Here is a 16,676-nt window from a genome sequence, read left to right as displayed (position 1 = left end):
TCTAAGAAGTTGAATGAAAATTGATATAGTTCCTAAATAAACTGTAGACTCCATGTGACTACTTTGTACCATTCAATGTAACTTTTTAAATCATTTTTTATTGTTGTAAATATATATATCACATATGCCAGTTCAACATTTTTTGCATGTACAGTTCAGTGATACCAGTGACATTCAAAGTAACTTTTAAGTCCTCTCAATAAATTCACCATTGAGAGGTGAACCATGCATATTGAGCACAAGATCACACTAAAATAGAGGTTTGATTGCTGATGTAGTTCATGTTTAAAGTTGTACAATTATGCTCAGACCAGCATCAGCCTCCATAGTTATACCTGAATATATCTTTAATTTCTGAACATATTTTTTAGACAAGATGGACTTACTGATATACCTAAGCTTAATAAACCAGAAAGACAAAATTTAACAATTATTTAAATTAGACTCAGCAAAAGGAAAGTATCTAAAACTTTATAAAGACTTCAGAAATGGGAAAAAGAGATGTGAAGAAATGGAGAGGAATAATATAAAAAGGAATATCTGGAATGAAGGTTAAGACAATCCAAGAAATGGCACATAATATAGAGTAAAATAAGGTGGGAAAGGGCCTAAGAAGCTTATACATGACTAACTGGAATTTTGAGTTTAGTTGAATCGTAAGCTTACAGGGGAGGCACTACAGCCTAGTGATTACGTATAGCATGGGTTTTGGAGCTAAACCACATCCTGAGTTTGAATCCTGGCTCAACTGCTTGCTATCCTAGTGACTTTGGGCGAGTCACCTAACCTCTGTTAGCCATTAGGGTGCTGGTGTAAGGATTAGAGAGACAGAGGAAAAGAGGAAGACCATCAGTGAATGGATTGACACAATGGCTGTAACAGTGAGCTCAAACATACCTGCTACTATGAGGATGGTGCAGGACTGGGTAACCTTTTGTTCTGTTCTGCATAAGGTCCCTATGAGTTGGAGCCAACTCCACAGCACCTAAGGACAGCAACCACATGGAAAGCACTTAGCATATGTGTCTGGCACCTAGTAAGTGCTTAAAACTTGTTAAGTTAAAATAAAATACCTAGGACGACCTTTAAGTTATTTTAATTATTGCTCTAAACAAAACAAACAAACAAAAACCACAAACCTGTGACTGTTGAGTCAATTCCGACTCATAGTGACCCTATAATTTAATACATGAAAAGACTCTTATTCTTCCCCACTTAATCTTTCCCACCTTTTTTTTTAAAAAAAGTCAAATTCAGTCTTGCTGATCATAATCTTGGTATTATAACATTTCAGATTAAAAAGCTTCTTATACCAATCAGCTTAAATTTGAATTTATCATCTTTAATCATCTGTCTTTGAATGTATTTCAGAGAGAGATAAAGGTTTAAACACCACTGTCTCAAGTTTTGCAGATGGTTATTTATTTCATCTACATTATAAGTCCATTCTAGTATGCTGCTTGGTCCCCAGAGGAGACTGAGATCATGCCAGGATCTTCCGTCTGGCTGACAGAGAGAAGAGTGATACCAGGAACAGACACTTGGCAAGGAAAGCAATGAGTTTGGTGTTGGATATGTTGAGATAATGCAGTGCATTGGTGATTGATGCCTCCTGGCCTTTCAATCTCTGGCAGTGCCTATTGAGCCCAGTATCTATTAACATATATTTTTAAAGAAAATGGCTGCTGACTGAAAGGTTGGTGATTAAAGACCCATTAGCTGCTCTTCGGGAGAAAGAGGTGGCAGGCAGTTTGCTCCTGTAAAGATTTACAGCCTTACACAAACAGATACATGCACACCCATGTTCATTGCAGCAGTGTTTACAATAGCAAAAAGATGGAAGCAACCAAGGTGCCCATCAGTAGATGAATGGATAAATAAATTATGGTATAGTCACACAGTGGAATACTACGCATCGATAAAGAACATTGATGAATCTATGAAACATTTCATAACATGGAGGAATCTGGAAGGCATTATGCTGAGTGAAATTAGTCAGTTGCAAAAGGACAAATATTGTATAAGATCACTATTACAAGAGCTGGAGAAATAGTTTAAACAGAGAAGAAAATATTCTTTGATGATTATGAGAGCAGGGAGGGAGGGAGGGAAAGGGGTATTCACTAATTAGATAGTAGGTAAGAACTACTTTAGGTGAAGGGAAAGACAACACAATACAGGCGAGATCAGCACAATTGGACTAAACCAAAAGCAAAGAAGTTTCTGGAATAAACTGAATGCTTCGAAGGCCAGCGTAGCAGGAGCGGGAGTTTGGGGACCATCGTTTCAGGGAACATCTGAGTCAATTGGCATAATAAAATCTATTAAAAAAAATTCTGAGTCCCAGTTTGAAGAGTAGCGTCTGAGGTCTTAAACGCTAGCAAGGAGCCATCTAAGATGCATCAATGGGTCTCAACCCACCTGGACCAAAGGAGAATGAAGAACACCAAGGACACAAGGTAATTATGAGCCCAAGAGACAGAAAGGGCCACATAAACCAGAGACTACATTAGACTGGGACCAGAAGAGCTAGATGGTACCTGGCTACAACTGATGACTACCCTGACAGGGAATGCAACAGAGAACCCTGAGGGAGCAGAAGAACAGCAGGGTGCAGACCCCAAATTCTCGTAAAAAGACCAGACTTAATGGTCTAACTGAGACTAGAAGGACCCCTTTGGTCATGGCCCCCAGACCTTCTGTTAGCCCAAGACAGGAACCATTCCCAAAGCCAACTCTTCAGACAGGGATTGTACTGGACAATGGGATAGAAAAAGATGCTGGTGAAGAATGAGCTTCTTGGATCAAGTAGACACCTGAGACTATGTTGGCATCTCCTATCTGGAGAGGAGGTGAGAGGGCAGAGGGGGTCAGAAGCTGGCTGAATGGACACAAAAAGAGAGAGTGGAGGGAAGGAGCAGGCTATCTTATTAGGGGGAGAGCAATTAGGAGTGTATAGCAAGGTGTATATAAATTTTTGTTTGAGAGACTGACTTGATTTGTAAACTTTCACTTAAAACACAATAAAAATTAAAAAAAAAAAGATTTACAGCCTTGGACACACTGTGGGGCAGTTCTACTCTGTTCTGTAGGGTCACTATGAGTCAAAATAAACTCAACAGCAAGACGTATGGATGTAGAAAACTACTTCAAAAAAAATTTGTCAGACACACTTGTATACTTAAATAGTATTAGTAATTAAAATGTAATTTCAAATTCTCTTCCTTTTAGTCTTTTTTCCCCCTGTAATTAACTAAAAAAAACCATTTGACAATTTGATCTATACATGCTTTCCCTTTTTCTAGTACTCAAAACCATAGGAAACATTTTTAAAATTTTCAAAAAGCTTTTAAAGCTTCCTTTCTGCCCCTGATGTCTCTTTTACATTTTCAAGCACTATTCTCCAAAGCACAATGAAAATGCCCCAACTCCGTTCTTCCTTCTTAACAGGTGTGTAGTAATGAAGCCACCTGCATCTGTGATTTTACCTGGGCAGGAACAGACTGCAGTATCCGGGATCCAGTGAGGAACCTTCACCCGCCCAAGGACGAAGGACCCAAGGGTTTGTGTGATTTTTGGTTTCAGTTCTGCTGCATACTGAATTTATTGGCACGCTTTCAATGGCACCAGTATAACAACTTAGTAGACTTGAAAGGAGACACATAAAAATATCTCTTTTTGTCATTATAATGTATAATTCATGTTACTGCAGAATGAGGATTCTGTGAATGTCATACGGGGAAAAAAAAAAAAAAAGCGTTTTAATTGCCTTTCCTTACTGTAGTACTGAGAAGAAAAAAGTATACTGATTTCTTTCCTTCCAGCATCCTTTCTCTCTTTTAAACCTCATTATTTTTCCATGCTCACAAATGTTAATTTTTTTATAGTTTGTCTAAGCTATTTTTATGCCAGTTTTCTTATAGATAAAATATTTTTACTGACATGAGGCTCTGGCTATCCCCCAGTACTTGAGTCTCTGCAGAAGGAAGTTGTAGCCTTCCATGCTCTCTTTAAACACTGCCTTTATTAGGAGAGAGAAGTTGGAATTCTTCACAAAAGCTTAATTCTTCAAAGAAAACATGAAAGATGTGGACCTTTGTTTAATCAGCCATTAAGAAGAGAGAACTTAGAGTTTTAGAATTAGAAGGATCTTCAGAGGCTATCTGGAACCATCCTCTCATTTTGCAGATGAGAAATCCCAGGCCCTGAGATCAGGTGGGAAACCCTGGTGGTACAGTGGTTAAGTGCTACAGCTGCTAACCAAAAGGTCGGCAGTTTGAATCCACCAGCTGCTCTTTGGAAACTGTATGGGGCAGTTCTACTCTGTCCTACAGGGTCTCTGTGAGTCGGAATCGACTCAACAGCAACAGGTCAGTTGGTCGAGGTCAGGTGATATGCTATAGTTATCCAGCTAATACGAGACAGAGTTTGGACTAGGACTCAAGTGCCTGGTCTCAGGGCCATGCTCTCTTCCATTATATCATGTCATCATGAGTATGGTAATTATTTTCTCATCATTTTCCCTATCCACCCTCCCTCTGTATGACTCTTGATCCTAAAGATCTAGAGAAGCCCTTAGTTGCAATAGGCCAGTACTGCACCTACTGCCTTGTTCCCTAGAAACCTAATTTAGTGATTAAGCCAGCAAATTACTAGAATTAATGGTGTACCCTAATAACACTGTATATCAGGGTTTTGTTTTACTGTTTTTGTCTTGTAAATAACTGCCATACTTTTTTTTCTACAGGTAGAAAAGTACATACAGAAATGGTATCATTTTGATCTGCTTAGTTTTGGATGGAAGTTCATTTAAACTCTCTGAACTTCAGATTAGGCCATATGGGAAAACAGGACTCCAAAAGCCAATAAAGCACTATAGTCCTCAATCCTTGAAGAGATTTAGCCTGATCCGTGTGAATTGCTCAGTACTAGGGGGTGTGATAAAACACACTTCATGAATTTGCTTAATATGCCCGTGATACCAAAGTTCTCTTAAGAGTCAGAATCACACCCTGACGGTCTATTTCTGTTCTCCTTCTATTTCTAAAAGGGATATAATTCCTTTTCTACATTTAGTCATTTGTTACTTTAGAACACAAAATTCTTACATCCACCTTTGAAAGGTAGATTTAGAGAAGATTTAGACTATGACAAGAGAAACAGAGGTTCACTCTTTCCATACTTTCTCTCCTTAGCAAATCTTAGCAAGTCTGTGAGATGCTGTTTCTTCAAGAGATGTTGGAGACATAATGATACAGAGATGCCTGGACAGATGAACAGAGCTACATTTGCCTAGACTCTGTCTGTTTCTTTGGATGGGTTGGGAAATTATTAATTGCATGGTTCTATTTTCTATTCCTTCACCTACCCATCCCTAGAAAACTTGTTTGGAGGCACAAAGCCAAAGCTACAGTCTAGAGAAGAGGGTGCTCACAACTGCCCTTTGTTTTGTTTTATTCCCATAAAATGTAGTTCTTTTATACAGTAGCTTTTTAAAAGTAAATTTTTTGATCATTCAAGTAACATGTTTATTGTAGAAAAATTGAAAATACTGAAAAATTAAAAAGAAAGTAAAATTACCCTTAATGTCATATTTTCTTGTTGCTTGTTTTCTTTTTTAATTCTTAATGAAAACATTAAGGATACCCATTAACCCATTAAAGATACCCATTATTTCTACAATTATTAAAATCCTGGTGAATTTTTAATAAGCTTGATTAAAAATAATCCATTGATTAATGTAAATGTGGATCAGTTATAAATGTAAATTATTAGATTTCCAGGAAAGTGAAATAATTTTAATACAAGTAAATAATAGCTCTATCTGTAATGGCTGAAACCGGGTGGCATAGTGGTTAAGAGCTACAGCTGCTAACAAAAAGCTTGGCAGTTCGAATCCACCAGGTACCCCGTGGAAACTCTGTGGGGCAGTTCTACCCTGTCCTTTAGGGTCTCTATGAGTCGGAATTGACTCGACGACAATGGGTTTTTTTTTGGTTTTTGTAATGATTGTATCTTTTCAGCGTCTATAGAAAAGTCTATCATCTATTAATATGCTAGCAAAATGGGAGACAACAGAAATCAAACATTTTAACACTTTATTGTGGGTTTTTAAATTTTATTTTTATGTTCTGGTTAAAAGAAGATGCTAAGAGAGAAACACTGTATTTTTACCTATTTATCAAGTATTTATTGACCCCCGTGTGTCTGTCAGTTTGTCATACTGTGGGGGCTTGAGTGTTGATGTGGTGCTCGAAGCTATGCCACCGGTATTCAGATACCAGCAGGGCCACCCATGGAGGACAGGCTTCAGCTGAGCTTCCAGGCTAAGACAGACTAAGAAGAAGTACCCGGCAATCTACTTCTGAAAAGCATTAGTCAGTGAAAACCTTATGAAGAGCAGTGAAACATTATCTGATATAGTGCTGGAAGATGAGCCCCCCAGGTTGGAAGGCACTCAAAAGATGACTGCGGAAGAGCTGCCTCCTCAAAGTAGAGTCGACCTTAATCACGTGGATGGAGTAAAGCTTTCGGGACCTTCATTTGCTGATGCGGCATGACTCAAAATGAGAAGAAACAGCTGCAAACATCCATTAATAATCAGAACCTGGAATGTATGAAGTATGAATCTAGGAAAATTGGAAATCATCAAAAATGAAATGGAAAGTGTAAACATCGATATCCTAGGCATTAGTGAGCTGAAATGGACTGATATTGGCCGTTTTGAATGAAACAATCAAATACTCTACTATGCTGGGAATGGCAACTTGAAGAGGAATGGTGTTGCATTCATCATCAAAAAGAATGTTTCAAGATCTGTCCTGAAGTACTACGCTGTCAGTGATAGGATAATATCCATACGCCTACAAGGAAGACCAGTTAACACAACTATTATTCAAATTTATGCACCAACCACTAGGGCCAAAGATGAAGAAATGGAAGATTTTTATCAGCTGCTGCAGTCTGAAATTGATCAAACCTGTAATCAAGATGCATTGATAATTACTGGCGATTGGAATGTGAAAGTTGGAAACAAAGAAAAGGATCGGTAGTTGGAAAATATGGCCTTGGTGATAGAAACAATGCCGGAGATTGAATGATAGAATTTTGCAAGACCAACAACTTCTTCATTGCAAATACCTTCTTTCACCAACATAAATGGTGACTATTTTTTTTTTTATACACATGGACCTCACCAGATGGAACACACAGAAATCAAACTGACTATGAAAGAGATGATGGAAAAGCTCAATAACATCAGTCAGAACAAGGCCAGGGGCCGACTGTGGAACAGACCATCAATTGCTCATATGCAAGTTCAAGCTGAAACTGAAGAAAATCAGAGCAAGTCCACGAGAGCCAAAATATGACCTTGAGTATATCCCACCTGAATTTAGAGACCATCTGAAGACTAGTTTTGACACATTGAACACTAGTGACCAAAGACCAGACAAATTGTGGAATGACCAAGGACATCATCCATGAAGAAAGCAAGAGGTCATTGAAAAGACAGAAAAGAAAGACCAAGATGGATGTCACAGGAAACTCTGAAACTTGCTCTTGAGGGCCAAGCAGCTAAAGCAAAAGGAAAATTGATGAAGTAAAAGAACTGAACAGAAGATTTCAAAGGGCGGTTCAAGAAGACAAAGTATTCTAATGACATTTGCAAAGAGCTGGAGATGGAAAACCAAAAGGGAAGAACACACTCGGCATTTCTCAAGCTGAAAGACCTGAAGAAAAAATTCAGTCCTCGAGTTGCAATCGTGAAGGATTCTATGGGGAAAATATTAAACGACGCAGGAAGCATCAAAAGAAGATGGAAGGAATACATAGAGTCATTATACCAAAAAGAATTAGTAGATCAATATTCAACCATTTCAAGAGGTGGCATATGATCAGGAACCGATGGTACTGAAGGAAGAAATCCAAGCTGCTCTGAAGGCATTGGCGAAAAACAAGCCTCCAGGAATTGATTGGATATCAATTGAGATGTTTCAACAAACAGATACAGCGCTGGAGGTGCTCACTCATCTGTGCCAAGAAATATGGAAGACAGCTTCCTGGCCAACTGACTGGAAGAGATCCATATTTATGCCTACTCCCAAGAAGGGTGATCCAACTGAATGTGGAAATTATAGAACAATATCATTAATAGCACATGCAAGCAAAATTTTGCTGAAGATCATTCAAAAACAGCTGCAGCAGTGTATCGACAGGAATTCAGGCCGGTTTCAGAAGAGGATGTGTAACCAGGGATATCACTGCTGATGTCAGATGGATCCAGAAGGATGTTTACCTGTGTTTTATTGACTATGCAAAGGCATTCGACTGTGGATCATAACAAATTATGGATAACATTGCAAAGAATGGGAATTCCAGAACACTTACTTAATTGTGCTCATGAGGAACCTTTACATAGATCAAGAGGCAGTTGTTCGAACAGAACAAGGGGATACTGATTGGTTTAAAGTCAAGAAGGGTGTGTGTCAGGGTCATATTCTTTCACCATACCTATTTAATCTGTATGCCGAGCAAATAATCTGAGAAGCTGGACTACATGAAGAAGAACGGGTCCTCAGGATTGAAGGAAGTCTCATTAACAACCTGTGTTATGCAGAAGACACAACCCTGCTTGCTGAAAGTGAAGAGGACTTGAAGCACTTACTAATGAAGATCAAAGACAGGCTTCAGTATGGATTGCACCTCAACATAAAGAAAACAAAAATCCTCACAACTGGACCAATGAGCAACATCACGATAAACAGAGAAAAGATTGAAGTTATCAAGGATTTCATTTTACTTGGATCCACAATCAACAGCCATGGAAGCAGCAGTAAAGAAATCCAAAGATGCATTGCATTGGGTAAATCTGCTGCAACGGGCCTCTTCAAAGTGTCGAAGAGCAAAGGTGTCACCTTGAAGACTAAGGTGCGCCTGACCCAAGCCATGGTATTTTCAATCACATCATATGCATGTGAAACCTGGACAATGAATAAGGAAGACCGAAGAAGAATTGACGCCTTTGAATTGTGGTGTTGGCGAAGAATATTGAATATACCATGGACTGCCAAAAGAACAAACAAATCTGTCTTGGAAGAAGTACAACCAGAATGCTCCTTAGAAGCAAGGATGGTGAGACTGCATCTTACATACTTTGGACTTGTTATCAGGAGGGATCAGTCCCTGGAGAGGGACGTTATGCTTGGCAGAGTACAGGGTCAGCGGAAAAGAGGAAGACCCTCAACAAGGTGGATTGAGACAGTGGCTGCAACAATGAGCTCAAGCATAGCAACGATTGTGAGGATGGTGCAGGACCGGGCAGTGTTTCGTTCTGTTGTGCATAGGGCCCCTGTGAGTCAGAACCAACTCGACAGCACCTAACAACAACAACAACAACACATCCATTGATTTAAGAATATCAGAAATGAACCAATGTCTTTGGGGTGTTTCCTTCATTTTAACCATGAGTTCCTGGGACAATAAGAAATTCAGCTTGTCTGTCTCGGTCGGACTGAAAACAGGTAGCCAAAAACTATTGCCGTGGAAATCCTTCTGCTCTTGCTGAAGCTATCCACTGTGCACGCTCAGTTTAAAGCACGCTAGAGCATTCACTCCAGCTTCTGAAACCAAAATCATTGAAAGACAAGAAATCGGATCTCATAGCACAAACTATGCGCGTAAGGATTTTTTTAAAAAAAGATTTTCTATTACATATGACTTCATTCATTTTATTTCACATACAAAAGCTCTTCTGTTCCCTCTTCTCCCAACTTGTTTCTACGGAACTCACTGAAATGAATTATTTTGGTTTGCTCTACAGAAGTAGATATTTTAATTGTGTTTAATTGTCTACATACTGTACGGAGACTCATGTCAAGGACTCTTATTTTTTGTCAGTCTACAGACATGGTTGGAAACCCTGGTGGTGTAGTGGTTAAGTGCTACGGCTGCTAAACAAAGGGTCCGCAGGTCGAATATTCCTGGCGCTCCTTGGAAACTCTATGGGGCAGTTCTACTCTGTCCTATAGGGTCGTTATGAGTCGGAATCGACTCGACGGCACTGGGTTTGGTTTTTTTTTATACACATGGTTGCATGGTACCTCTAATGGAATACAATAGGACTTTTCTCATTTGATGGTTTGCATCGTCTTTGTAAGAGCGAAGAGAAGAAAGTGTAACGTATCAAATGTTTTCAGTATTGCTTTAAACTGGCTTATTCTGGTTTGAACCCTTGCTGAGAATTTGCATATATAATAAGGTACCAGCCAACGCTAATCAATACTAATCAGGGATCTGATCAATTCTGGGGATCTTGTTAAACTACAGAGTCTGATTTAGTCTAATCTCTGGGTAATTCTTATGTATAATAAATTTTGAGTACTGCTGCTGTACCAGTGGTTCTCAGAAGTGGTCCCTACTTCCTAACCAGCATCGCCTGGTATTTTGTTAGAAAAGCAAATTCTCAGCAGGGGTGTGAACTGGACCAAACAGGTTCGAAGCCCTGGTTTTCAGTGATAATGTGTGGGCAGAAAGACATTACTCCCAGGAAGCTTTGGTCCATTTCATCATAACCATAGCCATCGGATTAGAGATAGACCCATCATTTTACAAATGAGAAATCTAAGTGAATTACCATGGTTAGTAGGTAGGTAGTGGCCAGTGAAGAATCAAACACAGACTACCTGACCTTGAGCCCAGTGTTTTCTCTGTTATTCCACACTGCCTCATTTAAACCCGAGTTTCAGTTATTCTGCTAGTTCTTAAAGCACAGTAAAAAGTGGAAAATGCAATAAATAAATAAATAAACTGAGGACTAAACTTATTAGCTGATCCATTCCTTGTTAATGAAAGTGTTATAATATTAGGGTTTGACACCAATCCTTTTTAAGCCTTTTGGTGTTAAATTTACCTTTTGCACATATCCTTTGGTAGCATTCTTTGTGAGTGAGAAATTCTTGATTCGTAGTTCGGATGATTAGCTGTGCAGTGTTACGATGTGTGACTATGCTCATCTGTAATTACCTGTCACCTAGCTACTTTTCTTATAAATAGTGGTCTCGTTGATAACTTGAGGATTTAACAGGTCTTAAAACTTTTCAGTAACTGAGTTTATTTTGTTTGAGTTTAGAAAAACACCATGATCTTTTCATTGACAGCATAAACTAATATTCTATATGAATATTTGCATCCTTTTAGACATTTGTCCCAATGTATTAAGAAGTCAGCTTTAAAATTTCCTTTATTTGATGGAAAAGAGAAAGGAAATCTGGTTGTATGTCTGGCATATTAGGCTAGAGAAATATGTTTGTCATACCAATATTACATTCTGAGCTATAAAGAATGTATTTAGTATTTATTTCTAATTTTGATTTTTAGCCAAATAATAAAGCCTCACAGAAAGAACTTTAGTCCAGAGGGTACAAAAAGTGGCTTTGTTACCGCCTGCTTTTGAAGTCTTATGGGATGCATGATTCTAGACCCTTTGGCTCATTGGAATCACATGAATGAAAAAATTCACCAAAATAACTCACCGTCTTGTTTCAGAAGCGCCCTAAAAGAAAAAAAAAAAATTACTCAGTTTCAAAAGGACACTTTTAAAACATCTAAAGCATGGCTTGTCCACGGAAGAATTCTACCTATAAAATAGAAAATTTTAAGGAGAAAAGTTATAGTTTGTTTCATAATGACATAAAAAAATTCCACCTTTTAGCATGTATGAACTAGACAGCAAGGACCAAGACTAATAATAGTAAACCAGCAAACAACAGAAACAAAAATGAAAACATCGCTCTAGGTAATAAATGGTTTCTGCAAACAAGTTATAATGAAAGGTAAATGTGTCAAAAAGGACCGAAGTTAGTTTCTAATATAAGGTATGTGTTCTGGGTGGGTTATCAGTTATCAGTTAGAAACTCTCAGAGTTCCATCTCTTGAAGGTATGTATCATGCGTGCCCAGTATAGGGAAACCCTGGTGGCATAGTGGTTAAGTGCTACGGCTGCTAACCAAAGGGTCGGTAGTTCGAATCTGCCAGGTGCTCCTTGGAAACTCTATGGGGCAGTTCTACTCTGTCCTATAGGGTCGGTATGAGTCGGAATCAACTCGACGGCACTGGCTTCAGTTTTTTTTTTTTGGCCCAGCACCGTTCCTCGAACAACAACAAAAAAAACATTCAGCAGATGAATGAATAAATGAGTAAACAAATGAATATAGTCACATCATAAATAAATTAGTATAGAAGTAAAACCAGATCACAGGCTCCCCAAAGGCCCAAGGCTATTTTTTTTTTTCCTCCAAGGAGACGATAAATTCTTTGTAGCCGTGAAGAGCAGCTGAGACCTCAGTTTTCAAATGTATCCCCTGTAAAAATCCACCCGCCTATGAGCCACTCAATCCAGGTCAGTTTGAAAACAGGTTGAGTCACTACCTACTGAAAGAGATAATGTTAAGTATACTGACAAAGAATCAAATGGATTTTTACATATGTTTTCAGTACACTAGAGCTAAAAGGGGTGGGAGAGAAGGAGGGAGACCAAGAAGGGGAGAGAATACTTTAGAAAAGCTATTTTCCCACTTTCTTTTATCCTGCTTTGGTGTTAAGAGTATTTATCAGTGAAGAATTTGGAGATAATTACTCTTGCTTAATGGAGATTACAGACTATATCTGTTTATCTTGAATAAATATTTGAATCACCTGCAGAAGTGTCTTATTCCTCTGGTTGAGTTTCCAAAACTCAATTAAGATTACAGATTAATAAATATTTGAATCACCTGCAGAAGTGTCTTATTCCTCTGGTTGAGTTTCCAAAACTCAAATCTCCATTAAGCAAGAGTAATTATCTCCAAATTCTTCACTGATAAATACTCTTAACACCAAAGCAGGATAAAAGAAAGTGGGAAAATAGCTTTTCTAAAGTATTCTCTCCCCTTCTTGGTCTCCCTCCTTCTCTCCCACCCCTTTTAGCTGCCTAATTCTCCTGTTTCTGCAGCAAGAAGTTACACCCATGGCAGATAAAAAGCCTTTTCAAATTGTTATTTTTCTGCATCTTTTATATAGGTATAACTTTTTTAAAAATCTACAAATATTTAGCATCACATTTTAGTGTGGGGGCTCTTTTTTTCCTAGAATTTAGCATACATGATTTATATAAAAACTGTAGGGATGATAAAATTCTCATGTATTTTGACCCTGAGACCCAACGTCTAGAACTTAGTTGGAAAGTTATGTGTCCTAATTAATTTAGTATTCAGAAAACAACAATTTTCTAAGGTCTTAAAAAAATGAGACTTTATATATTTGAAATATCTTTCCATTCTAGTGTTTTCCTCGCAGTTTAAAAATATGAGGTTAAGTTTGGGTTCTTTTGAATTACAATGTGTTGTCATATTTGGAAAACATTACCACCGCCTTACGTTGTGGTCTTCTTTTTCTTCTCAATGCTCTCAGTAGACTTTCTCTGTTTTCTGTTGTGTCTCGATCTTTTTTTTTTTTTAAAGAACAACTCAGGTTGTGCTTAGTTAATGATAAAATTAGAATTTGTCACTCATATTACTTACCCTGTGATAAAATGAATTGTACAGTTGCTCGACAGGGTTATAGATCCTAGGTTCTCTCTTTTCCTTTGGGAGAATATTTGGCTTAAAAGATCAGCGAAGCCAATATTAACCCTTAAAAAATTGTAACTTGGTGTCGTGGTTCTTTGTTTTGTTTTACTATGTCCCATAGCACACAATCTGTGTGAAGTGCAGCCTTGTTGAAGCTAATCTCTGTTTTCGTTGGTAAAGTAATTTGAAGCCAATACTTGGCTTTGCATAGAAATGTGAGTTAAAATCCTACTGTGTGCACATGCACACACGCACACACACAAGTACACGCACCCCTGAATAATCTGGCTTCCTCCTTCAACACTGAACTTCATTTTGTCTATGCAAGAAAACCTTGGGGGTCCCTACTTATACAAGGCAGATTTTTCAGCATTCAGAAGCCGTAGTAGGATCGGTGATGTGCAGGGATCCAGGTGTCTCCACTCAATAGAAATCTACTACTTGGTGGTGTGAAATAAGTAATAGTTTCCCAGAGACCTTAACTCTCTCTGTGCATATCTTATACAACAGAGTGTAAACAAACCAAAAATGTCCAAATACTATGACAGAAATCCAGACACTGCAGAGTTATTTGAAATACACTTTTCAGTAACATTGCAGGTAGAAATATATTTAATTTTAAAAATATTGTGTTTTAAATATGTAAGGATTTTCACACAACTGTTAATTATATGCTCAAAATTTTAAAAAGACCTAGCTTCTTCTGCATATTTTACTTTTTGAGAATTTTATAAAAAGTATTAAAAAAATTTTTTTCATACCAATGGTTTATTCCTTTTGTAATTAAAATAGAGATTTTCTCCTATGCAATTTAAATTACATTTTTATTTTACATCACACTTTGCAGAAACTATAACTGAGATTCGTTTATTTGTGTGTTTACAAGTATTCATAAAATATTTTGTTTTTAAGTAGGATTTGTGGAGTTTGAAGGTAAATTCAAAATTATCCTCAAATATATTCAATGTGTATATAGATCTTAATTTCAAATCTTAAAGCAAAGGTTTCAATATTTAACTGACTTTCAGAGAATTTCCTGAATAGAATATTTTATATGTTAGTGAAATCAGTGTGTAATTCCTGTGTTAAAAAAAAAAAATCTTCATTTTCCCTCCACACAGTGAACATGGCCACAAGCAGGCTAATAGGTGCTGTGGCAGGCACGATTCTGGCCCTGGGGGTGATTTTTGGAGGCACAGGGTGGGGAATAGAGTAAGCATCTTTATGAGTTTCAGAGTGTTTCTGTTTGGTGTCTGGTGTGTGAGGTGACCCTTGGTATCTGACTCCTTTATGTATTGTCTCATTGACTGTGTTCCCTGTGGTGGTGCAACTTCTGGTGTGATTTGTATGTATTTGTGTCCTGTGGTTTTCTTGTGCAGTGTAGAACCTTCTCCTGTCTGGAACAATGTGGGGCATAAAATAATGTTGGGGGTTCTTACTATATCTTCACAATTGAGGCAACAGTCTAAAAGTTTCCATTGTTCCTCCACAAAAGTAATTTTAAAATGTACACCATCTCCTCACTTATTGACATGGTTAGAGTCCAAAGACTAGGTCATAATGTGAAGTCAGCCTTATACGAAAACAGAGGATGACCACATCAGATCACAGAATGGAGGATGACTACATCATTATATAACTGCCAAATTATGTCATCACGTAACTGCCAAACCACTGAGAATCATGGCCCAGCCAAGTTGACACATAACCTGAGTCATCACAGGCAGCATTACTCTCACCTCATGCCTTGGCATTTGTTACTGCCAGACATATGTCGTTAATCCACAGAAATAGATAGTAGGTTTTTTACTATTGTCATAAATGTGAAATGTTAGATAACAAGATAGTTGGTAAGTGAGGAGATACAGATTATTTTTACTAACTAGCAAAAATATCATGAGCATTTTATTAGGATGCTTATAATGAGTTTAATCTTCATGCAGTCAGTTAGGTCCACATATGCAAGCAGAAATTATAAACAGCTGAAATGTCTTTCCAAGATAATCTAAATGGCAGCCACGAATATTGTCTCAGTTTTTTAAAGTCATATAGGAGGCTATAAGCTAATTGGGGGGGGAGGTGTTTAGGATACTGCCTTCATTTTTTCATATAAAACAGATTCATAATTTAAGTTTGAAGTTTGCATAAATATTTGGGAGCTAGCACAATTAAAAACGGAAAGCCTACACAGCCTTAAGTGAATCATTGGAAGTTATCTGTGGGGTTTGTCTTAAAAATAGCCAGGGTATTAATATTTTATGCCACTTTCCCATTACAGTGTCACAGAGGTCCAGCTCTCCTGGTGCCTTTATTTAGGTTGCTCTGTACTTAGTCCACATCCTCAGAGTAGTTGTCAGTTCTCTGTGGAATACTGCTTTCATGATATTGCTAATTCATAGACTAAAAGATCATCGTGACTTTTTTCTAATTACAGAGAGAGCATTCACAAATGACAAAATACCCCTTTATGTACCGTCATTTCTGTTCACTGTGATGGTGGCAACACCTCACAGTGGTTCAGGAATAAATTAATGGCATCTTAAGGAATCACCACATGTCCTCTATTCAAGCAGGCCAAATCATGGGCATGTTGATAGTTTCAGACACATTCCTTCTTAGCCACATCAGTTGGCATACACAGATCCCTTTCTTACACAGTGGGATTGGGAGAACTAAGCCCGAAATAGCAATAAGAGGTGAGCCGATCTAAAGATTGCACGTTGTGTTGCGGATTACATGAACCTTCTCTCCCCTGGATTGAAGGACTTTAACCAGACTTGAATCTTCTAACTCACAAGCCATTGGTATGAACTATGAAGCTAGTTAGCCCAGTGGAAGTTAGAATACTGGAAAAGATATTTTTTTTCTCTTTATTTGTTAGGATATAGAATATGTAACAGGTAAATGGAAACCTTGGTGGCATAGGGGTTAAGTGCTACAGCTGCTAACCAAAGGGTTGGCAGTTCGAATCCACCAGGCGCTCCTTGGAAACTCTATGGGGCAGTTCTACTCTGTCCTGTAGGGTTGCTATGAGTTGGAATCGACTCGACGGCACTGGGTTTGGTTTTGGTT

At 38.0% G+C, this 16,676-nt stretch overlaps 1 protein-coding gene across 2 annotated transcripts in view; it reads left to right on the top strand.

Annotated features, from left to right (window-relative positions):
* ADAM23 (ADAM metallopeptidase domain 23) overlaps window positions 1-16,676 on the top strand; it is a 167,438-nt gene that overhangs the window by 140,270 nt on the left and 10,492 nt on the right. Inside the window, exons 24-25 of one of the 2 annotated variants that reach the window (XM_064286766.1) lie at window positions 3,451-3,562; window positions 14,726-16,265. In XM_064286766.1, the coding sequence (XP_064142836.1) occupies window positions 3,451-3,562; window positions 14,726-14,820 (207 nt within the window). In that variant the 3' untranslated portion in view covers window positions 14,821-16,265. Of the gene's footprint in view, window positions 1-3,450; window positions 3,563-14,725; window positions 16,266-16,676 lie in introns of those variants that run through there. The other variant, XM_003406108.4, reaches the window with a different exon arrangement.

This window comes from Loxodonta africana, chromosome 6, assembly GCF_030014295.1.
Source record: "Loxodonta africana isolate mLoxAfr1 chromosome 6, mLoxAfr1.hap2, whole genome shotgun sequence".
Classification (NCBI taxonomy): domain Eukaryota; kingdom Metazoa; phylum Chordata; class Mammalia; order Proboscidea; family Elephantidae; genus Loxodonta; species Loxodonta africana.
Note: the sequence above shows the minus strand (reverse complement) of the source record. Positions and strands in the feature narration are given on the sequence as shown.